At 42.1% G+C, this 25046-nt stretch overlaps 2 protein-coding genes across 9 annotated transcripts in view; one reads left to right on the top strand and one right to left on the bottom strand.

Moving 5' to 3' along the window:
• Positions 1–943: 943 nt before the first annotated feature.
• LOC115124527 (annexin A4-like) lies at positions 944–8108 on the bottom strand. Its single transcript, XM_029653966.2, has 13 exons — positions 8000–8108; positions 6765–6823; positions 6004–6091; positions 4969–5063; positions 3664–3777; positions 3378–3468; positions 2906–2985; positions 2581–2637; positions 2263–2356; positions 1776–1871; positions 1564–1622; positions 1311–1433; positions 944–1198 (listed from the first exon to the last, which is right to left on the bottom strand). Exons 2-13 carry the CDS (start codon positions 6771–6773, stop codon positions 1145–1147), a joined length of 960 nt encoding a protein of 319 aa, XP_029509826.1. The 5' UTR covers positions 6774–6823; positions 8000–8108; the 3' UTR covers positions 944–1144.
• Positions 8109–8507: 399 nt separating this feature from the next.
• LOC115124474 (AP2-associated protein kinase 1-like) overlaps positions 8508–25046 on the top strand; it is a 31039-nt gene continuing 14500 nt past the window's right edge. For 6 of the 8 annotated variants that reach the window (XM_065017522.1, XM_029653929.2, XM_029653936.2 and 3 more), the window contains exons 1-16: positions 8508–9528; positions 12469–12587; positions 12820–12928; positions 14369–14511; positions 15962–16083; positions 16287–16368; positions 16659–16791; positions 17025–17128; positions 17387–17481; positions 17673–17824; positions 19689–19849; positions 20895–21290; positions 21769–21929; positions 22046–22275; positions 22438–22533; positions 23111–23203. In XM_065017522.1, the coding sequence (XP_064873594.1) occupies positions 9369–9528; positions 12469–12587; positions 12820–12928; positions 14369–14511; positions 15962–16083; positions 16287–16368; positions 16659–16791; positions 17025–17128; positions 17387–17481; positions 17673–17824; positions 19689–19849; positions 20895–21290; positions 21769–21929; positions 22046–22275; positions 22438–22533; positions 23111–23203 (2356 nt within the window). In that variant the 5' untranslated portion in view covers positions 8508–9368. The remainder of the gene's footprint in view (positions 9529–12468; positions 12588–12819; positions 12929–14368; positions 14512–15961; positions 16084–16286; positions 16369–16658; positions 16792–17024; positions 17129–17386; positions 17482–17672; positions 17825–19688; positions 19850–20894; positions 21291–21768; positions 21930–22045; positions 22276–22437; positions 22534–23110; positions 23204–25046) is intronic. The other 2 variants (XM_029653916.2, XM_029653942.2) reach the window with 2 other exon arrangements.

The following is a 25046-nucleotide window of genomic DNA, read 5'->3' as shown; positions in this document are numbered from 1 at the left end:
TAATTTATCTTTGTAATAATACAAGAGTGAGATATAGGTAGCTTTGCATCTCTTATGCAAGCAACGAGACAATGGCCACTAATTACCAAAAGTTCCATTTGGAGCATTTGTCAAAATAATATCTAAAAGAGTAGATTTTTCAGGGTGTTTAAAGTTGGGGCGAGTTGGTTAATTTATCAACTGAGTTATATCTGCATTGAGCTAAATCTCTTTCAGCCTATCAGAAGCTGGCATTTAAACATTTAAGTTGTCCTTTGTAAATATGGCAACACATCCATCAACTGTCAGATCTAAAAAAAAAAAAACATAACCAGCCAGATACACATCCGGCATAGTCTTATTATGTTTCAGATATTACCAGAATGTCCATGTTGGCTTAAGAAGCAAGAGTTGAAACTTCTGGCATGCCGCAGCTGCGGGATTTCAGACCAGACGGAGTCTCTAATACAAGCATAGACCTACTTTGCTCAGTTGGTAACCCCTTATCTGAAAATTCCACAGGGCTAGTTTGAATTGTTATAGATACAAGATTGGATGGATTAAAACAAGTGGATTAAAGTGGATTAAAACAAGTCAATGAGGGTCACCTGTTGCGCGGGCCTGTGGTAGAATGAGAATGCGGATCATTTATGGTTGGGATTACCTGAGTGAAAGTCTCAGCGCAGCCTTGAAATGCGAGGACAGGGTCTAGGCACAAAGATGACGACATACTTTGCCTTCAAAATCAGACTAACATCCAATTAAGGTAATTGAATCAAATGACTCAGAGCTGACTCAATGAACAAGCCATCCAAACAAATTAATTAAATGGACTTCAAACATTAAGAGATGAAGATGGCTTTCTGCTGAGATGGCGGTTGGGAGGCAGAGGTTCAAAAAGTCCATATTTTATGCTTCCTGAGATGTGGCAACAGGGGATCAATAAAGAGAATGCAAGCAGGTGTAAAATGTCACCCGTCTTTGGTTTAATCAGTATTACAAACTGTGAATAAAGGCATCATGGTCAGTCTAAAATGCTCTGGCTACAGAAGAGCAGAGGATATTGAGAGACCTTTAAGCAAAGGAAACAGAAGATAGTAGAGGCACCAATGGTGTTTTTGCAGAGTGAAGTCGTCGCTGAACGATGTCCTAGATGTTCAACGTCCTACTCTCCACATAGCTCCAGCAGGATTTTGCGGTAATCTCCAGATGTGTCTCCCTAAACAATACAGAAACACTCAGATTACATCAAAATAACAGAAAGAAATGGGGACAAATCTAACTTTTACTGAGACAAACCATTACTTCATCTCTCGTGACCAGGGTCTCACCTTGATGAAGGAATGGAGAGTCTTGCCGTACGCTTTCAAGAACTCGGTCTTGATGTCCAACATGTCAATCTCGGCCCGGGCCACCATGATTCTAATCAGTATGCTGTCTGTAGTTCCCAGACCCTGAAAAGACAGGAGGGAAGGAGCGGTCAACATTCTGATGAATTCAGTCTGATAACCCACAAGTGTAAACAGATATAACACACCTCCATGGGAGGTGTGTTAATAAAAGTCTCAATTTCAAAATCTTTACCTTCATGGATTTATATAACCGCTCTGCAAAGAATGCTGGCTTGTTTTTAAGGCATTTCACTGCAAAAAAAATTAAATCAGATCGATACATCAGGCATGATAGCTCAACAAGCTTAAGTTTTGCTTATTTTCATCAGAACTGATTGGACTCTGTCTTATCAGTCTTCGGTACATTATTACAAGAGGCACTGAAACAAATTGGATCCGTCTGACCTATTGCCAGAAAGACATTCTCCAGAGAGCCAGACATCTCCCTCTTAATGCTGTCCTCGATGTCCCTCCCAGAGATCTTCTGATACTCCTTAAACACTGAGACAATGTGAGAGAGATATGGAATCAATCATACTGTTGTAGTGAGTAAGAAGCACATGACAATGTTGGTTCCTGAAATAACCAGAACAGGTCAGCAGAACAGTGTTTGTGCATTACATTTTGTGCCAAAGTCAGTGTGGAAGTAAGTATCTTAACTGAAGAGAAGTGTAAAAGCGTAATAAACAAACAACAAACAAGTACACTGTGAGAAGGTCACTTCTGGTGATGTGTAACTTGTTACTCTGATCTTAAACGTGAGTCTCGACAGAAATGTAAAAATATCTCTTATTTTATTATGATAAAATATTTTGGGAGTGTACCACTGGGGCGACGGTGGTGTACCGCTGCTAAATGAATATACACTGAAATATTTTTGTGGGGACAATACCTTGGAGTAGGTGATTTCTGTTCCTCACACAGAGCACAGTGAGGAACTTGACCTCATCTGTTCCCCAACGAGCCTCCCCAGCCTCGTAGATATCCTGAGAACCCACGGCAAAAGTACTTCACAAACCCAAACAGAAAATCTCCCAACACTGACTGTTTTGGGACATATTTGATGTGAGATTATGTTTTTAAAAACTATGTCTAAAGTTGATCTTACTGTTCATCTTCCTAACCGTGGGGTGATCCTGATACCCCAGCATGTGCTACTATGCGAGATAGACAGAGCCAGGTCACCTCCTCTCTGGGTCCATATTCTCACCTTAGCATCCTTCACAGCCTGGGCCTCATCCACAGTGTTGCTCTCATCTCGCCCCGCCTGTCAGTCACAGGACAGACACAGAGGCCATGTTAGCAAAGAGTCAGACAATGACATGACCATTACCTGGCCATAAGAGGCCTCTAAAAACTACAAACATCCATTATGTGTTAAATTGTACCCAAGTGATGAAGTGAAGTGGGAGTGACTATTTCCTTTACAACAATTCATGTACTGTAGTTTGGTTGGCTTTCCTTTGATTGTTGGAATATGAAGGTCAACCAGGTGTGTATTCAGAGAGTTCAATATTGTCACGGTCTATTCTCACCGTGAGCAAAGACACCAGAACCCTCTGGAACATTCCGGAAGTATCACCATCGATATCTTCCTCCAGGTTCTTTTCATAATCTGCCATCACACACAATTAAGCAAAAAGTAGGAGTTAAGAATGACCTTAGACCCAGTCAGGGATCTGACTCTGCAATTATAACACACAACACTTGAAACGGTTTGTGAACACCCTGTCAAAAGCTATGGCCGGCAACAAAAGTTGAATATTGCTCTATAGAAGACACTAATAAATCATTCATATCATGCATTGTGTTCATGTTATGTGATTCATTGTTTGCCCGTACACTCTCAAGAGGGTGAGACACTGATATCCTAGATCAGATTTCCTCTTCATATACAGTGATCAATACTAAAGTATTGACTTGTACCATACACCGTATGCGATACCTCTTCTACAGGTGGAGACTCAATACATGGCACAGAAAGGCTGTGTACTGTGTAGCTACTACCTTTGAAGTACACCGCTGTGATGGCTCTAATTTCAGCGTTCGTCCTTGAGGCAAGGATATCAATGAGAGCAGCCTCCTCTGTTCCAGCACCCTAGCATTCAGTAAAATAGAGATGTGGAGAGCTATGTAAGTACCTCAAAGAGTAGTGTGATGCAACACATTTATGGGTTGTGGATGAGGTGAATAGCCCGATACAATGTCAATAGCTATTGAAAAGCGTTACAGTATTGAAAGCATTACATCAATCCCCATTGTGATGGTGTCTCTAGCAGTAATAACCTCTGACCTTCATAGCGTTCCTCAGCTCGTAGGCATCATACACAGGAGCGGTCATCAGGAGGCCCAGCACCACGTTCTCAAAGTTCCCCGTCAGCTCTCCCTGCAGATCATCGGTCAGGTCCTACAGGGACAGAGACACAGACATTTAAAATGGGCCCCGACTGACACAATCTCCTGCCTAGTGCTCAAGTAAGCATACACTACTTCTCTCATTACACTCGTATCTCAGAGGTGATAAACAAGGCTTTCAAAATGTTTAATCTGTCAGACTAAATGCTTCAGACATTCCAGATACGAGTCTGCTTCCAGAAGGGCGTGGCTGCGAAAGAGCTGTACACAGAAGGTTTGTAGTAGACACATTCAGCTTCTTCATGAGCCTGCCTGTGGGCGTCCCCGTGCACTGTATGACTCACTGTTTCTGACCAGGAGGATTCCACTAGCAATCTTTGTCCTTCCCTGTGGCAAGCTTCCTCATTCATGGGAACCTTTTAGATAACTTTATCAATGATTTATTGTATGCCAGACTGTGCCAGCTCCTATCTAATAGTGTCAATAGAGTAGACATTGATCAGACTTCCCTTTTAGTTTTAAATGTCGAGTTTAGTTGTCGTTTAACATGGGGCCTGTCATTCTATAATCTCCCTACTTCACTTAAACACAAAGTGCAGTGTCCTGACTGACATTGGTCTTCAATTAAAAATCAGGTTAACCTCAACCCTCATGTAGACAAGCTTCTCTCTATTCTCTGAAACACATAACCATCTTTGTGTAAGAGTTAATGATCAACCTGAGGCACCAACTGTCTGCACAATGTTACCAATAACACCAGACACCACCACACCCATAAAAACACACACACAAAGCCACACACCAGAAGGGTATACTATAACACATTAATAAGTTAGCCAGCTAAAATTTAAAAAATTGCCAGAAATATTTGTTGATTTTCCACTTCATTAAGAAAGCAAAACTTAGACATGTGTTTTTGGTTGTTGAGTCAATTAGAGAATGCCCATTTCAAGCTTATCTTAAAAAAAAAGTAAAAGTTATTTCAGAATATTTAGGCCAGTTAGCTGGCTAACTCCATGATCCTGCTTTGTAGTATATCCATCCATGACTGATCACATGATAAATATAACCATTTACACAACCCCTGCACTCTCCTGTCACTATAAACTATTAAATACACCCCCCCCCCCAATTACTGGAGCTGGTGGTGTTTAGATTTGGGAAGGTTTTGAGAATAGTCTGATAATTCAAACGGTGATATGAGAAATGTAATAAGACAGGCATAAATCAGCAGAACACTTACCTTCCCCACGGTCTGCTTGTAAGCCTCCTTGATGCGTTGCCTCTGAGCAATGCTACGACGTGCCAGGACCTCAATGACAGCTGCCTCGTCCGTGCCTATAAGAAACCATCACAGGGTTACATTACTGTATACCTTCACATTATACTGATCCATTAGGTAAATTAACTTGCTGTTGATAAAACTGCATCAATCACCATTGAAATATCCTAAATATCTCCCCGATATCACACAGTTACAAAGAACTCCAGATTTCAACCTGGATGTTGAACAGACATACTTCTGGCTTCCAAGCTCCTCTCTCACCCTGGGAAAAACCCTGGTCCCACAGGCACAGTTGGTTCTCAGTGCATGTGCCATCTGTTTCTAATGCATCTCACACTAGAATCAGGTGAAACCTATTACATCTAGCTAACAGCATCAGCATTCCCGAATGTGGAGCTAAGATTCACCCATTCAGAAACAAATTGCACAGGCTGTATACTATCTTGTAGGCTTGTGTTTAACGGCGTGTAACTTGTCTTCTTACAATGCTCATTGTATTTTCTGCGTTGTATCCCTACAGCATAGACGTGTAAAAAGCATAGACACAAAATATAACACAGGTGCAAAGATTATGCAATCGTACAGTAACTTTTGACTAGAACAGAAGGCAAAAATAATTATGAAAATGGAGGGGAAAAAAGGAAAAAAAGATGAGTCAAGTATACTGGAGAAGGAAAGAAATGACTCCCAGGCCACACAGAGGAATGAATGAGGTCTTAGAAATGGAAAGTAACTACAGTCCCGTGTAGAGGGCCTGTAGAGAGTTCTAGAATAATTACAACTGATGTGAAAGTACTGGTAGCATACAGTTCAACAGGAAGGTCTTTTTGAAGCTTTCGTTGAAAGGAAAGACGTACAACTATTTTAGAATAAAGACCTATTTATCAGTAGAAAGGGGATCCTACCATACTAATCCAAAATTGTTTTCGGAATGTCTGAATTGTTCATAGAAACAAAAGGCTAGTCATCGCTTAGAATGTTGGGATCACTCACCAGCCCCCTTCATGGCTCCTCTCAGTCTGTTTACATCCTCCTCTACCTTGAAGCCAGCGGCTTCAGTCACAGTTCCACGGTTGCCAATCTGCAGTGGCAAATATTAAAATGGCATACATATAACTCCCTATGAATTCAGCAGCTGGCATTTATCCAGTCACTATCCAACACCATTTGGATATTGTACTTTGAGTCGTAGGCGATCGCCCTCAAACTCAACTCTGGACCTCTGTAAGTTCCACTGCATTTTTTCATTGTTCACCTCTAATCAGTGAATGATTTTGACCTGGGACATCAGGTGTGTGAAATAACAGAAAACCAGCAGGCTCTGGACATCGTAGGGTAAGAGTTGAGTACCCCTGGGCTATAGGTACACACATGCACAAACATACACATCTCAACAGATCCGTGTGTGTTTGTTCAGTAACAGCAACGCACATTTATTATGTACAGTATAGGTGTAGCCTATATGTCAGTCTCAGTAGTATACTGTGGCTGCTACTTTCAAAAAGCTCTCGTCTGTGCTGTCAGTAGGATTACAGCAGTAAAAATTGAATTGGACAATTTCATTGGTAGAGTACATCATACATGTTTTATGCAAGCTACAATGAACATACTGTTGATAATTAAATCCTTTCCAATACTAAGCAACGAAAACAAACAAATGGAAATCTGATCATGCAAATGTATGAAAATGTTGAACACTACAATCATTTAGTTCACTCACACTACAGTAGACACGTTTGGGAGCTGAGACTTACCGCTGCCATTATGCCAGTGAGATAGAGTTTCCAAACGTGAGCAAGAGAGATGGGAAAAGCTATCGAAAGAAAAACAGTTATATTATTTCTCAGGATGGTTAATAAACGCACATACCGCATTTTTCCTGAGATGCGCATTATGTTACCATTATCCATACAATACCTCTGACCCTTGAGTAACAGATAAAGATGGGCTAACAAAACATAGACCATCTACATACATTTGTTAATTCCCACTTTGGTCAGTTGATCAAAAGCAAATGGTCCTGTTGCTACATTACCTAAACCAGCTCTGTAGAGAATAACAATGTGGTGGGCTTTCACAGTAGGAAAGACTGGGTTAAATACTCATTACCCTCATTAATGTTTCATTACCACACACACACACACACTTTAGCTTTTTTTCCAACCCCCCCCCCCAAAAAAAAATCACCTCTACCAACTGAAACAATTAGCCGACAACACTTCCCCCAAAATCCAAATCAGACAAAATCCATCTCTGGTCAGAGCTGATTTACTTCATGGTGTCACTCAATATAGTTTATGTCGTTAATTATTATATTAATAGGAGACAGCATCTTTATAGTCCGGGGTGTTGTCCCTTTTAGTGTCCCTTTTAGTCCAGGGGTGTTGTCCATATTGTGCCTCTTCATTAGCCAAGGATGACAACTCATTCAGAAATGTGCTGTCTACATCTGCTCAGTTTGGGGTGGAAATACCTGGCACAAGAAGAACCCTTTTGACCCCTGCCTCTGTCACACTGCCATATCAAAACATTACTAGATCTAAAGTCACACCTTTCTGAACCTCTTTTTACATCAATAGGCCTATATTAGTAACCTACATTAGCCCACTGAAGTAAATGCAATCAATGAAATGCAGTTTTCAAAGTAACAACTGCGCAGACTCTACAAACCTTTGGTAAATATGGAGACATTGTTACGCAACACAGTTCTTATAGTTAATTGTTAGTTTCCAAGTTGCGCCGCTTGTGATTGTAACTTATGGCCCAATTCAATAAGTATATAGTTTGCAGGAGGCGATGTATGTCTGTCTGCTGGCGGCCAGCAACGGAATAATAACTTTTGAAGTTCATTTTCTGTTCGAGACACACCCTTGAATGTGTCAGATAGTAGGTATTCTAAAGCTTCTAGCTAAAAACAACACAATACACATCGAGCCTATATTTCTCGTTTAACCTCAACCTATAAAATTACATACAAATGTTTACTTACCCTATAGACAGTAAAAACGACCTATCTTTTCAAATGAGGAAGACCGAAAGGAAGCTCTCTTCTGCGAACGTCGGCCGTTAAAACGCAACAGTGGAAGGCATAAAGAGGAGTTTTCGGTCCCACCCCTTTGTGGTTACACTAGGGCAGGCTACATTATATTTTGCAGTGAAGAACACACACACACACTCTCTCTCTCTCTCTTTTAATTATTATAAAAAAATGTTTTACAATTCTTAATTGTGATGGCAGATAATTGTGATTCGTGTACCATATTGTTTGTTCTCTCTCTCTCCACCACAAACTTATTGATTGTATTATTATGCTTCAAGAGGAAAATAGCCTGTTATCCCATTCTCATATTCTAGTATACTAATGAAAAAAAAGTTAATTAAATGAATTAATTTGAGAGATGCTCCCTAGTGGCTGCTCACCCGCGCCCCCACCAGTGTGCCCCCCTCACTACAGACCTCATGACTACAGATCCCATGACTCCACTGCAGTAAAGCGGTAGCTGCTGATATGTTGGTGTGGTCGAAGTAGCCGAAGCTTGTATATCTTGCGTACATCTAACATATACTAACTGACTAGCTAGCTATATCTTATCTATATTTTCTAAGGGAGCTATCAAACCAAACTGAGATCGAAAGTAGCTACAATTGGTACATTTTCGGAATTACCATTTCCTGTCATTTTGATAGGCATTTCCTGTTGCGAAATAGCTAGGTAGCGGTTCGTGGCAGTAAGCTAGCTGACGTTGGCTAATTGGTAGCCTAGCTGGCTAGATGATGAATTTGTAGCATACTTGGAAATAATCATTATTTGCTGAACGACATTGAATATGGAAGGATCGTGTAATATTGGCACGTTTTACCGGGGATATATTACAACGGACATAATTTTTACAGGATAACCTTAGCTACATGAAATGTCATAACGTTAAGATAGCCGCGGAGATGGAGGGACCCACAACCCCCTGAATAGCTGCACTGATGGAGAAATGTCCTCCTCCAAGATGAGCAAGTCGAATACTGCACAAGGTTTAGCGGAATTATATTAGCTTCTATCTTATCTCTATAGCTATATTAGTCTGTCAAGCAAATGGGAGACTGGTTATTCGGGCATAGCTCATAATTGACAGCTAACGTTAGCTAATGGTGAAGAAATCACTGCTGTTTTTGGCATCTGCAAACAACAAGACTGGCTTTGTCAGACAAACCTTAGGCCTTGTCCAGAAAACAAAGTTAATTTGTGAAACTGACATCGCTGGAAATAAGGACATTTGACCTTTCTGCATCGTCATTTGAGCATTCTGCGTCGTTTTGATTGAAGTGAGGATAATATTTCCTCATCATCTGACTGATTAGTTATCATGAGGAAGTTCTTTGATTCATCTCGTCGGGAGTTGGTCAGTTCAGGACCTGGTTCTGGAGGAGGTAGCAGTGGATCCAGCCATGTAGGTGGCAATTTAATTGGACGTTCATGTACCATAGGGCGGCACCAAGTCACTATTGAAGAAACAGTGGCCGAAGGTGAGTGAGATGGAGGAATTGAGGCTTGTCTTTTGGAAATGTTTTGGTGCCCATGCTGACTGAGAACATGAAATGTGACATTTCAGTCAGACCGCAAACTGCCACAATGTTTGAACATTGATCAGTCATTACCAGTCAGGTAGCTGCTACACGCATGATGACATTCAGTACTGCTTAAGCCAGAGGCAGGCCTAGGTTTCAGAATGATATGGCTACATTACAGTAGGCTATGTCATTGGCAGACACACATATTTGTCAATTTTTCACTCAATGCCATGATGTAATCCTATTCCTGACATTTGAATATCGGACACACCCAGCCCAATTACCATTTCAATGTAGGTGGATAAGCAATTCAAAGGTGCCATGCTGTTTGTAGTATTCCAGTTTTTGATGATCAAGTGTAAGGGCTGCTGCCTGCCAGTGATTTATATGTCGCGTGACTGACAGCTCTGTCTGTTTGAGCAGCAGCTTAATTTGGTAAATCTGTTGGCAGGAAATCCCCTTACATATGAGGCGCTGATTAAATGTACTCAGGGACAGTCTGTTTTGGGTGTTGTATGGTTTATTAAAATGTGTGACCATGGACATGAGAAGATGCTCATTTTCAGGTACTGAAGAGCACTGCGAGATGTCTGGGGTGTGGATGTATCTGTAGGCCTACTCTTAAACTAAAGTCCATTGGGGACATTAAATCTGGTATCTGTGTCCTTTTGACAACCCAAGACCATACAGTTCAACTTGCTGATCGTTTGGATATCACTTGGGTACTTGGTAGTGAAGTCCAAAGAACCTGAAGAGAATGCCTTGATGTGAGGAAGTGACGTAATATTAGGCTAATCCCTGACTTCCTGTGCAAATGGTAAAATCGCCTCCAAAACAGTATATTTTTAAACTTAAGCAGCCATCTTGTTCAAGTTTATGTAAATTTAATCAGTTCTTGAAATGAAATAGAATAGAAAAATTAAATGGCCTTTAAAAATGCCAAATGCATAGCCTAGCCTAAATAAACACAATATACATTACAATAATTGCACATCTCAATTCTCAAATTTATCCCAACCCCTGGTACACATTCAACGCTTTTGTTGGTTTCGAAGGCAAATTGCATCTCATGATTTCTGCCTATTCTGTCCATCCTTCTGAAGCGCTGCTTTGCGGTGTACACTGTTCAGGAATCGAGTCTAAAACATGCTGAATAGAGAGAGAGTCAGTGTCTTGCATATCGTTGAAGTAGCCTATCCCTGCCCAAGTCTTATTTCAGCAACTTGCACTGCAACACTGTATAGATCTCAGTACACTGCAGTTTCAACACACTGAAATTGAACACCAGTATGTTATAACATATAGCCTAGATAGGTTATCAACATTAGCTAAAGACAGTGGATTCCATGCTAAGACAGGCCTTCAGTTTCCCTGGGGCAATGCCATCATGGAGGCTTGAGTTGCACTGAAAGTCAGGAATTAAACATGATGCCACTAAGGCAGTTGGCAAAAGATGACTAATGATGCTGTTATGGATGCTACTCCAGGGTTTCTTTATGTAATTCTATGTGCTACGCACACTATTATGGATGCTACATTTTACCGAATGGTTAGGCCTATTCGATTTCTTTACTCAAATATCTTGCATTGTCTTCTAATCATATTGTTTTGTAATGGGACGCGAATCACCATTTTATAAGAGTATTTATTTAATATTTTGTGTGACTTGCTTCAGCAGTCACATTCTCAACCTTTCACTCTTGTATCCTCATTCATTTCAATGGTGGAATACAGGCTTCAACATACTACACTGAAATCACTGCCACAAAACTTTCAGAATGTTCAAACGGAAACATTTAGAGAGTTTAAAGACACATTATATGGATTATGATGCTGTACTACTCAATCTAGCCTACTATGCTAACCCACTATAATCCGCTGTAATAACTCCACACCTACTAACCACCCAAAAATAGGTCAATATAACTAAACCAGAGCCTATGAAAACCCCATTGCTACAATACCATTACTACAACTACCACCATTACTACTGCCGTCACTAGCACTACTGGGTCGTTCCATTTGATTGCAATCAAATTTTGACCACACCCCTTTGGATTTGAACAAAAATTTCCATAAATATTGGTCCATTGGTAGAAGTGGTCAGAAAGTAACTTTTTGGACCTGAAAGCCAAAACATTCAGGAATGTTGACCCAATTAGCATACCCCACCATACCATGAGACATGTCTTCATCACTGGAAAATATGAACCCTCTAGTTTGATATCATTTAAAAGCAGGTGATGAAGGGTGAACTCCTAGGAGTAAAGGGAAAGGGGATACCTAGTCAATTGTACAACTGAATGTATTCAAATGAAATGTGTCTTCCGCATTTAACCCAACCCCTCTGATTCAGAGGTGTACCCATCAATATGTGCTGTGATTTGTTGATGTTGAACTCAACTGACATTACAAAAAATACATTCCATTGCATGAGCCACATCAGTTAACATAATCTGAATGAACATTCTATACCAGGCAGCCATTGCGAGTTTAATAGTCATATTGCCAGGGCTAGATATTCCATGCCTGTTCAATTCATTCTATTTCTATGTTTGCTGTTGCTGCAGGGAGGGGGGTGTTGCCTAGGCAACCGAAGACTTGTTTGCTACAACACCCTGCTTATTTCAGCAAGGAGCAACAAAGTTTCATTTTTGTTACCACACAAACAGACCCAACCGCACCAATGCTCAGCTGTACTGTCTTTAATCAGCTGTTATTTAAAATAAAAAAATGATTTTTTAAAATGATTTAAAAAATGATTAAGACAGTTTATTTTCTGTAATTGTGCCAGCCCTAGCACATAGTGGTGTTGCCAACACTTCAGACTTCCAATGGTTGCTTGCCTCCAAACACTGAACCTTAATTCGGTCTCAATCACTCTCTTTCTTACAGGGGGTTTTGCCATCGTGTTCCTGGTACGAACCAGCCAAGGACTCCGCTGTGCCCTCAAGAGGATGTATGTCAACAATGAGCACGACCTGCAGGTGTGCAAGCGAGAGATCCAGATCATGGTGAGTAGCTGTGAGATTACCCCACTCCCACGGCATGCTTGGAGGGGAGCTGTTCTGTTTATTATTCTCTTCTGCTTACATGAAAACACGGGAAGGCCCGTGAACTCTGCACTACATTGTCTATCAGTTATATTTCCCTTCTGGGGACAATCAAGTTGAACTTGAACTTAAATGGCATGATAATGTTCACTTTGTCTGTTAATGTAATCTGGTTGTGCATGTGCTCTTGCAGAAGGACCTGGTCGGCCATAAGAACATCGTTGGGTATCTGGACTCTAGTATCACCACTTGTGGAGGAGGAGATGTGTGGGAAGTGCTCATCCTCATGGACTACTGTAAAGGTGAGTGCTTACTGAAGGGTCTGTGTTCAATCAAGTGTAGTTGAAAGACAAGAATAAAGCCAGACAACTGTCACTCCACATGAGGGCGCTCTCTGTTTAACTATTAGTCTAACTTCCATCTAGGCCACGGGTGTCGAACTCAGTCCATGGAGAACCTAGTGTCTGCTTGTTTCGTTTTTTAATTTTTTATTTCAATTAAGACCTAGACAACCAGGTGAGGGGAGTTCTTTACTAATTAGTGGCCTTAATTCCTCAATCAAGTACAAGACAGGAGTGAAAACTCAGACACTCGACTCTCCATGGAATGAGTTTGACACGTGATCTGGGCCTACCACTGGTGTGGGGACTTTGTTGTTGTACTTGTCTTTGCATATCATTTGTGTTCTGCGCTGCACCAGGTTTTTTTCCATGATGTGATTTTATGTTATAGGCATAGTAGATGTACAAAAAGTGTAGAAAACATAGGAACTCCTGCTCGTTCCATGGCACAGACTGACCAGGTGAAAGCTATGATCCCTTATTGATGTCACTTGTTAAATTGACTTCAATCAGTGTAGACTAAGGGGAGGAGACATGTTAAAGAATGATTTTTAAGCCTTGAGACAATTGAGACATCGATTGTATACATGTGCCATTCAGAGGGAGAATGGGCAAGACAAAAGATTGAAGTGCCTTTGAACGGGGTATGGTAGTAGGTGCCAGGCGTACTGGTTTGAGTGTGTCAAGAACTGCAACGTGCTGGATTTTTCACGTTCACCTGTTTCCCGTGTGTATCAAGAATGGTATACCACCCAAAGGATATCAAGCCAACTTGACACAACTGTGGGAAGCATTTGAGTCAACATAGGCCAGCATTCCTGTAGAACGCTTTTGACACCTTGTAGAGTCCATGCCCTGTTGAATTGAGGCTGTTCTGAAGGCAAAGGGGGTGCAACTCAATATTAGTAAGGTGTTCCTCATTTTTTATAAAGGCCCCTATTGCGAAGTGGGCATTTTCAATCAGTGGTATTCAAAGTTGGGGTCATGACCACTAGTGCGGGCGGGGGAACTGCCGTGGGGTAACCCCCAAAAAACATTAAGAATACATGTTATTTTGTAGGACAATATACACAAGTTTTAGAAGAAGATTATTCAGTAATGGGGGAGGGGTTCTTGAAAATGTAATCAATTGAAGGTTATTTATTGATGTGAAAATGTGAATTTACCGATTTTATGCCTGTCATTTAGATTTGGGGTGAGGTTTGGTCACGAGAAACTCTTTTAGAAAGAAAATGGTGGTGAAAAAAATGGCGTCCCCGCTGAAAAAGTTTGAGCACCACTGTTTTACATGATCAAGAGACTGAGTGTCTGAGTGCGAGACGGGTGTACTGAGGAACCTTGCTAGCTCCATACCTTGTGTGTGTGTGTTCAGTAATGAGACTGAGCGATGTATCTCTGCAGGGGGCCAGGTGGTGAACCTGATGAACCAACGTCTACAGACAGGCTTCACAGAGGCAGAGGTGCTGCAGATCTTCTGTGACACATGTGACGCCGTGTCTCGACTGCACCAGGGCAAGACACCCATCATCCACAGGGACCTCAAGGTGCGGAGGAATAGAATCCTTCTCCTGTGTTTTCTCTCACCTCCTTACTCTGCTCCCACTCCCTCTGTCTCATCTCGTTCTTGGCTAAGTCTTCCTTTCATATAAATTATATATATCACACACACACACACACACACGGTGTCTTCGGGAAAGTATTCAGACCCCTTGATTTTCTTTTACATTTTGTTAGCTTACAGCCTTATTCTAACATTGATTAAATTGTTTGTTTTTTCCATCAATCTACACACAATACCCAATAATGACAAAGCGAAAACAGGATTTTAGAAATGTTTGATAATTTATTTAAAAAAAATACAAATGGAAATATCACATTTACATAATTCAGACCCTTTACGCAGTACTTTGTTGAAGCACCTTTGGCAGCGATTACAGCATCGAGTCTTCTTGGGTACCTGTATTTGGGGAGTTTCTCCCATTATTCTCTGCAGATCATCTCAAGCTCTGTCAGGTTGGATGGGGAGCGTTGCTGCACAGCTATTTTAAGGTTTCTCCAGAGATGTTTGATCGGGTTCAAGTCCGGGCTCTGGCTGGGCCACTCAAGGATATTCAGAGACTTGTCCTGAAGCCACTCCTGCGTTGTGTTGCCTCTGTGCTTAGGGTCGTTGTCCTGTTGGAAGGTGTAAATTCACCCCAGTCTGAAGTCCTGAGCGTTCTGGAGCAGGTTCTGGAGCAGGTTTTCATCAAGGATCTCTCTGTACTTTGCTCCGTTCATCTTTCCCTCGATCCTTATTAGTCTCCCAATCCCTGCCTCTGATAAACATCCCCACAGCGTGATGCTGCCACCACCATGCTTCACTGTAGGGATGGTGCCAGGTGTCCTCCAGACGTGATGCTTGGCATTCAGGCCAGAGTTCAATCTTGGTTTCATCAGACCAGAGAATCTTGTTTGCATTTTGGCAAACTCCAAGCATGCTGTCATCTGCCTCTTTACTGAGGAACGGCTTCCGTCTAACCACTCTACCATAAAGGCCTGATTGGTGGAGTGCTACAGAGATGGCTGTCTTTCTGGAAGATTCTCCCATCTCCACAGAGGAATTCTAGAGCTCTGTCAGCGTGACCACCGGGTTCTTGGTCACCTCCCTGACCAAGGCCCTTCTCCCTCGATTGCTCAATTTGGTCGGGCGGCCAGCTCTAGGAAGAGTCTTGGTGGTTCCAAACTTCTTCTGAATACTTATGTATATGTGATATTTTTTTATTTCATACATTTGCAAAAATGTATGGGGTATTGTGTGTATATTGATGAGGGGAAAAAAACGATTTAATCCATTTTAGAATAAGGCTGTATCGTAATAAAATGTGGAAAAGTCAAGGGGTCTGAATACTTTCCAAATGCACTGTATACCGTTCAGCAGACACTTTCATCCAATTCACATTATGTGACTCATATTTGATCCTTCTCTGGCTTTGCTTCTCTTTTGTATCTCTGCAGGTGGAGAACATCCTGTTACATGATAAAGGCCACTATGTGCTGTGTGACTTTGGCAGCGCTACCAATAAGTTCCAGAACCCACAGATCGAAGGAGTGCCAATAGTCGATGATGAAATAAAAAAGTTTGTGAACTTGCGTAGCTTAATATATACAATATGCTGCCGTTTTGTTTCCTTTGAACTTATTATTATTATTATTATTTATTTTTTACAGCTGTAGAAGAATACAGTTCAGCCGAGCCTCGTCAGAGGTTAGCCCTGTGTTAGTTCAATAAGCATCATGGTGTTTTTTATCCTCCTTGTGGCCTTTTCCTATTCTCTCTCAGGTATACCACTCTGTCATATCGTGCCCCTGAGATGGTAAACCTCTACAATAGCAAGATTATCACTACTAAAGCTGACATATGGGTGAGTGGACGTTGTTTTTTTTAGATCTAGGCTTTAGTCATGGTATCAGTGCCAGCTTCTGATTTGTATGGGGCTTTTTTTACAGTCCACGTTGTAGCGTATCTTTCACAGAATGCTCATGAAACTAAATGAAAACGTCAAGCTAATATTTGGTTTAGTTATTAGTACAGTAGGAAGTTAGAAGAGCCATATTTGTGTGGAGAATCCTTTTCCCTTCAGGCTTCTCGAGGCATTTGGGTGTTGGCTCGAAATGGTATGTAACTTTATTATTGTGTGTGTGTTCTCTCCAGGCGATGGGCTGTTTGCTGTATAAGCTGTGCTACTTCACTCTACCCTTCGGGGAGAGTCAGGTGGCCATCTGTGATGCCAGCTTCACCATTCCTGACAATTCCCGCTACTCCTACAACCTGCACTGCCTCATCCGTCAGTATTCCACCACTCACTGTATCTGCTATGGAAATTAGTGTAGATTCTACAACGTCATTACGTATTTTATGAGCCCTGTGCTACATGTTACCTCCTTATCTAACCATGCGTAATCTATAGGTTGTGGGATAGTCAGTGTGTCGCTTTTCTCTCTTCTGGTGTGGTTCAAATGGGCTCACTTTTTCTCTCACATTTCCACCTCTCCTCCTCACTCTGTTGGTGTTTGTCAGGGTACATGCTGGAGCCCGACCCTGACAAAAGGCCTGACATCTACCAGGTGTCCTACTTTGCTTTTAAATTGGCTCGTCGGGACTGCCCTGTTCAGAATGTGAAGGTCAGTCTCTCTCTGCTCTGTGGTCAGGGTGACATCTGTAGGGGGGTGACCTTTTCTAGTCTGTATGTCTGTCTCTCTCTCCGTTTGGGGAATAGTCTGTGGATTGGTCTCTAATGGGCTCTGAGCCAGACCTACCAATGGTCTATTCAGTCCATGCCCTGATGCTATTGAATGTGCTTGTCGTCTGTTGTCATGTGGTTCCATTCCCTCCTAAATATAAATGTACAATACTTTCATCTCTAATCTACCCCCATATAGAACTCTCCAATTCCTGCTCAACTCCCTGAGCCAATCAAAGCCAGTGAGGCAGCTGCAGCGAAGAAGAGCCAGAGCCAGACACAGAGTAAGGCCAGGTAAGTCTGTGTGCTGGTGTTTGTCATACAGGGGCGCTGCCTGAGTAATCTTCTGGTTATACACGCCAGTATTGAGGCTAGTATCCTTATTTTTTGTCAGTTGTGTGTTCTCTGTTCTGTTTTGATATCATTCATGAGGTAATTTCGTACCATTGACAAGTTGACCACCAACTCTTACCTTTGTCCCCCAGGTTGACAGATCCAGTCCTCACCACTGAGACCTCCATCACGCCACGGCAGAGGCCCAAAGCTGGCCATGCCCAGCCCAGCACTGGCATCCTGCCAATTCAACCGGCTGCCCTCACCCCTCGCAAACGGGCCAATCTCCCTGCCCTTCCTCTAGGTATGTACCAACCGGCCACTCTGCTGTTGTACTGCAACTAGGCTAACATTGGTTTATTTGGAGGCATGTTAGGTACTCGATACGTACACAGAAGCGACTGAGTTAGATTCTCTACCCCAGGCCGGAACTTACTTACTAATCATTTGTAGACTGCAAATTGACTGCAAGAAGCCCAAACGGATACATTATTTGACAAAAAAATAATAATTAAAAACCTTCCTTACATCAGCATACGATCACATGTACCTCTATTTATTTTGCAGGAAGAAATCTCTTCAGATGCACCATCTTGTTTTCAATAGTGTCCAAATGAAGAAAAAAACAAATACTTGGTAACAAGAATAATATGGCAGCTACTGTATAATAACAATAAAATAATAATGTAAATGTTCCATAAACAGCATAAAGTTAAACAACTACTAGGCCTAAAACAAATAAAAACTACAGATATAACTACTTATACAAACAATACAACTAGGGACCTATAATACTGTATATTAATGCATACATATTTACAAATATCTTCATGTTGATGTTTGTATTACAAAACAAATCCTCCTCACCCTGTTTGTTTTTGCTCAGAACCCTGCTCTACCCTAATGGTAGCATGCTAAGTTGGACAGAATTGAAGTAGATGGAGGACATTGAGTATTAGCCACGATAAATACATGTCTGCATAAGTGGGCATGTACCAGAAGAAGCTAGGTAGCTCACAGAGCTGTACCTGAACTGACCTGAAACATACTTGTTTCCCCCCCAGTTTTGATAAATCAAAAATATTCTCTTAAGGCTCAAACTGCTCAGAACATTCTGCCAAATTTGGTTGAATTATTTCTCAAATTAGATCCAAGTTATATTTGACTAAAAAAATGATTGGGCTCTCATTAGAAACCAATGGAGAGAACACTTGGCTGGTCTGTTTAGTCTGTCTCTCAACAGTCTCATCTAATGAGGTCTTGCCAGAGAGTTGCCGTGCTCTGATTATTTTTCCCGCCTCTAACCAGACTGACTGCTCTTGAGCAGAATGACGTCACTTTGTTTTTGTGCTGCTTTTCAGCCAGTGATCGACAGGACACTGGAGAGTTGTGTACTTGTTTGCATTTTGATGGGGAATTACCTTCACTCTATTATTTAACCAAGCAGAGCCAAGCCACTCACTGCTTGTGGCACCTTCATTGTCTAATTATGTTACTGTATTTCTCAACAGGGAGGTAATGCGGTTAACAAACAAAATAACACTTAGCAGCCAATTAATTTCCGTATCTATTAGACCACATTACCATGGCAGCAGCATTATGCAGATGGGACATAGGCTAAGCTAATTCCCTATAAATCCTATAGGACATGAACCGTCATTGTTGCGAGAAAAAAAAAATCCCTTTCACCAATTACACTTCTTCTCAATGACAACTCTTCCATGAACCTTATGGTTTGCGGGAAGCGTATATGGCAGCCAAAAAGATGGTTGCGTTACATTGGCAAGTGCCTCCCTCTCTGCCATGGTATCAATGGGGGTGCTTTGGAAATTGCTTACATGGCACTTTCTCTGTCCCATGTGCTTGGTGCTAAAGAGACAAAGGTTGAGCTGTGGACTACTGTTATTGAACAAATAAGATGACTGCTATAATATCTGCAGTAAACGGGGTCCTGTGGGGATGGGTGGGTGTTTAGTCTAGTCTTTAGTCTTTTGTCCTAACTGTTGTCTTGTCTGTGTACCATTAAATAAACCAATGGAAATGCATTTTATATTTCTGTCCTTTAATGTAATGTGTGACCATGACATTTTATGTATGTATATAGCATGAAAAATATATTTTAATTGTTTCATGGCTTGTATAGTAACCAGATTCTGTACTCCTTGCAGGAATCAACTTAAACCTTGCCCAGCAAGCGGCAGCCCTCCAATCACAGAAGGCACAGATCACAGCTCCGCCTCAGCCAGTGACCGGCCGTTCACAGAACCCTCCTAGTCAGGCCACATTTCAGCTGGGTGGAAAGCCCCAAGCTGTTGCTCAGCAGAAGCAGGTAAAGTCAGGCAGCCACCCAAGCCCACAGCCATACCACCCTGCATCCCACTGCTGGCTTGTCTCTGAAGTCAAGCAGTGTTGGGTCTGGTCGATCCCACTCTTAGCAGCGTTGGCAGAAAGTGGATGTTGACTATTCTCAGGGATACAATGTTTCAGAATGAGTGCTTATCTAGGATCAGGTCCCCCCTGTCCATGACGTAATCTTATTTATTGTTATTGAAAAGGAAAAACTGGTCTCAAATCAGCATTCCTGCTCTGAGAAGCGACCACAGATACTGAAGATTTCTAATTTGCATTGTGATAGTTGTAAGCTTTCTGGTCCAAAAATAACTGCCATCACCAGGTGGGTGCTTCCATGTTGGTGGTGGATGACGTGAGTTTCCTCCATAGTGCTCTGAGGATCTGGAAGTTTTTAAAGAATTACAGTACAAACCACAGAGTTTTATTTGTTGTTTTGTTTTTACACATGTGTTAATATAATTGCTAAAAATCCATTTGAATGAAAATGTTCCTCTTTACACTCTAATGGGTCAGGAAAAATGTATTTCAAAGAAATGTAGAAAATGTGTAGGATTTTGTTGCTTAGTGAATTCAGGACACTTATACCATCTGTAAGGTGAGTTGCTGCTCAGGGTTGGGTTATTGTTCAGTCGCCCTTTGTATAGACTGTGTCATGGAACAAGCTTAGGAAAGGAGAGTCAAGTGCTGTTGACCAAACTGTTGACCAAACAGAGAAGAAGTGAGCATTAAAGAGGAAAATGGACCAAAGACCGTACCACACAATGGTTCCCTTTTACATTTTCATGAGATGACATGTTTTACAGTCTCCGATTTTATAACAAAGGCAAAAGCAATGGCGTATGGTGTCCTTAGTTTTTAGGTAGGGAAGGCAGTTCTCCGGTATTATATGTATCGTTCTGAACCCACGATAACAGCCACATGTATTCTTAGTGGCACGCTGTGTTGTCTGTGTGTAAAGCAGCTTTGTCTTCATTGTCATGGTTTGTTGACGCTGTGTGCTGTCGTCCGTCTTTGTGTGGTAGCCAGGGCAACTGCAGCAGCAGCCAATCGCGGCAGCAGTCACCGCAGCAGGGGGAGGAGTCCCACCTGTGCAGGCCAAGACGGAGGCCCCGAGCGCCCCACTACAGGCCGTTCCTCCCTCGCTGGCCAGTCCCACCTCCCAGAAGGCCCAGGTCCCATCTAGCCCAGCCCCACCCAAAGCCCCAGCACGTCGTAAGCAGGCCGGCCAGAGCCAGACCCAGCAGCAGCCAACCGCTCAGCCCACTCCAGTCCAACCTCCGGCTGCACAGCAGCCTACAGCTCAGCAGCAACCAGTTCCTCTACAACCTGTTCCTCTACAACCAGTGGCCCAGCAGCCACCTGTCCAGGCTCAGTCCATCCCTGCTAAAACCAGTCAGAACACAGCTGAGACAGAGACGGTAACATACCTGCAGCCTGCAACGAGTCTGCTCCCTGAGCTGTCAGACACACTCCAAGCTTGCTTGAAAGTGACATCAGGCCATCCGTTGTTTCACCCAGCCATCCATCGTCATGGCAATGCCATCAGCCTTCATCGTTTTCCTGTCTTTTCGGTTTTGCTCATTTGAGTGTTGTTCTCTTAGTTCCTTAAAACCCCCTGCGAAATCCATTGTGATCCTTGCGAATGTTTGAATTATCCTCATTTTGGTGTGATAGACTTCTGTTTGACCTTTTTGCCAGTCCATTATGTTCACTTTAATTGTTATTATTTTACTTTGTTCGCCTCATTTTCTTTTGTGTTGTATGTATTTGGCATTGACAGTTATTCATTAGTGAGTGTTATTGGGTTTAGTTCTTTAAAAGGAGTATCCTCTTCTTCCCACTATTTGTGTTGTTTAGATGATCTGTTTCTTCTTCTCTCTCTCTCTGTCACTCCAGACTTCTCTTCCTGCTCTGTCCAAGACTCCGCCCCACTCTCCAAAGGCTGCAGAGCACACCCCGAGTGACTTTACCCAGAATTCGGTCGGTGGGCTACCTGGAAGTGACTCCACCCAGCCACTGCAAGAGGCCACAGCAGAAGATGGCCTCAACCAGTTAATGTAAGATATGGAGAAATGACATCATCACCTGAAATATCAGCCTTAATTAAATCTATTTATTTTTGAATGTGTAACAACAAGATGACCTGTTCCGGCCTTTTTTTGTGTTTTTCCAGATCTGTTGGTACAATTCCACCCAATTCTACCCAGTCCCTTCAGCAGAGTATGTGTGAACCAGCCCAGGATGGCAACTTTGCTGCCTTTTCCCCTTCCCCTGCCTCTGCCCCTGGCCCTCCCATCGGCTCCCTCAGTCACCCCGCCTGGAACCCTTTTGGTGATGATGACTTCTCCAATCTCAGTGCGGAGCATCTGAATAACAAAGACTTGGTTGACGAACAGGCTGATGGTAAGGCTGTGCGCGCGTGTGTGAAATAATGTGTTCATAATTCTAAGAGATGGGAGCTAAAAGTACATTATTATACCTAATTTGTAATATATCCTCTGCTGTAATAGTATTTCCAACCAGATAAAGCTGCAGTAGAAGTTACTTTGTCTTTTTCGCTGTTAGACGTGTCTGCAGAGGTGGAGACGGCCCCCATAGAGGACCTGATACCTGGCCTGCTGGAGGTCTCCTCCCCTGGGGAAACAGCCCCTCAACCTGCTGGTGAGACCCTTCTCATCTCCATCACTCATCTCCCTACTGTATATCTCTCAGATATTCCCATAGCTCCTTTGTTCTTCCTATCGCAATCACTTCCTCTATCCTCCATTAAACCGCTACGGTGACATACCCATAGAAATCCTATAAAACACTGTTCTATGTCATTCTATGGCCATAAGGGAAAAGAACTCTGTTGCTACCCAACTCTCATGAAATGAGGAGCAAACTGAAGAGAAAATTCAGCAGCTCTTGGAGGACAGTAGAATTTGATAAGTGCTTCTATATTCCTGCTGAGTGAATGGTCCTCTCTGTGACCTCATCAATGGCCCTCAGAAATGTATTGGCGTTCAATCTGAAAGCTTTCATTAACTCTGTATGCTCAAATCCCTAGCTAGCCATTTAATGGGATGTTCTTCACTGAATAACTTTCCAAGTCAACACTGTCTCTTTGCCTTGAGCTCTCCATGCTCCTTCATATCTTCTTCTAATCAGACGGAGATGGACATGCCGTACTTTGTGTACCTCTGAAGTGTTCATTAGTGTGTCTGTTTTCCCCACGCCTTGCTACTTACTGTACAAGTAGAGCAATCTGAAGACCTCCTTGGCCTGGATACAGGAGAGTCTTTGACTGTTCCGGTCCCGTTCAGCATCCTAGCACTCTCACACACTCCAGGTAAGGAAGTGTCCTTTTCTATACTCCAAATCACTTAACTCGTGTATCAACATGACATACTGTGATGCTGGCAATCTATTGTCAACGTTAAGACCAGAATTAGGGTGCGTTCGTAAATTCAATCTGGGAATCTACTTTAAGTTCAGAGCTCTCTGGTTTGAGAGTGCTAGAGTACAGAATAGTTAATGAATTTACGAACAACGTGTCTGTTAGGACAGGTGCCAGTAAACATTGACTAAAAACTTTATTAAATTGTTGCCAGTAACACCGTTACAAGGAATAACCCTCTAGGGGCGGCAGATAGCCTAGTGGTTAGAGCGTTGGGCCAGTAATCGCCCCTGAACCAGGCAGTTAACCCACTATTCCCCGGTAGGCCGTCATTGTAAATAAGAATTTGTTCTTAACGGACTTGTTCTTAACTGACTTACATTTTTTTTTTAATAATAATAATAATAATAATTACATGAAAACAGTCTAACAAGCTCTGCTATGGTGAGTAAAATGGTTAGAGTGATCTCTCTCTGTGTGTCTAAAAGTAGCTAGCAATCTAGCCAATGTTCGCTAGTTAGCTTCGGTGCTTGACTGCTGTTGTGAGGTCAGAACGCTCTGATCAACCTTACTCCTCGGGCCAGTGTCTCCAGTATGCACCCTGAACGCTCCGAGAGCAAAACGCTCTGAATTTACAAACGGCCCAGAGTTAATTTACGAAGGCACCCTAGGTATCCACACACAATTAGTGGTCATGGCAACCCTGGACTGTTCTACTTAGTGGTTCTCAAAAACCTTTCAAAGCCTCCTCTTTTCTTGATTCAGCCTAAAATAAAGCTCCAAATATTGCAGCACTTCAAATTGTAACGTGGCATTTTGTTCCAAGGAAGCCAAAGTACTGCTAGTCACGTTGCTAGCACTGATGTACAGTGCTCTCTCCCCCCCAGTTTAAGGGGCTGTAGTGGACTTGTTTTCTGTACCTTTGGTCCGTGACAGTCCACTGGCTCAGCTGTAAGTACATAGTAGAGAGACAGGTGTGGGTTGTGTTGTGAGAACTTGGTGTGCAGAGTGGTCTTTAGGGTTAACCCCAGCTAGTGGATGTAGCTACTAGCTAGCGCTCTCTGTGTGACCGTTTTATTCATCTGGTGTGAAAGTAACATTTTGGGTTTTGTGGCTATGTGAACAAACATCTCTTTTGCTTTGAGAGTACTAATTCTAAATGCATTTTAACTGGCCTGATGGAATGTGGTGGAAAGAAAGCCGATATAATTTTTTTTTCTCAATGTGAGCGGTTCCTCAAGCAAACCGTTTCTTTGCCCTAGAAGAACCTCTTGCTCTCCTGTAGGGAGAGATTATTTCCTCTATTTAGCTCTGTCTCTTGCTTCTTTGTCCTAATATGTCATTCTGTTATCACCTTTGTCTTATCCATCTGTAATCAATGAATTCATCCCCAACCTATTTGATCAATTTTCTCATTTCTTTCTCTTTTTTGTTTAAGCCACTGGTACGTAAAAAAAACAAAATTTTCTACTATTATTGTGGCATTTATTTATCAACATAATCGATTTACAAAACCCTTCAAAGCTAATGAAAAAGTCAATAGCTTAATTTAACAATTGAAAACTTTTCCAGTTTTTTTTGGGCTTCTATTGATTAAAACAACATCAATGTTGATAATGTACAGTAAATACCATGGTAGACTATTTCCATGGGGGCTCTCAATCACTACTGACTGGAATAGATTGTCATATCATTACATCTCATATTTGGAGCTAGGGGACAGTAGTGGCCATCCGTGTGACCCAGTTGGTAGAGCATGGCACATTTTTTTTATTTAACCATTTAACTAGGCAAG

The sequence above is a fragment of the Oncorhynchus nerka genome, linkage group LG4, assembly GCF_034236695.1.
Source record: "Oncorhynchus nerka isolate Pitt River linkage group LG4, Oner_Uvic_2.0, whole genome shotgun sequence".
Classification (NCBI taxonomy): domain Eukaryota; kingdom Metazoa; phylum Chordata; class Actinopteri; order Salmoniformes; family Salmonidae; genus Oncorhynchus; species Oncorhynchus nerka.
The sequence above is the reverse complement of the archived record's forward strand: the minus strand, read 5'-3'. Positions and strand labels throughout refer to the sequence as shown.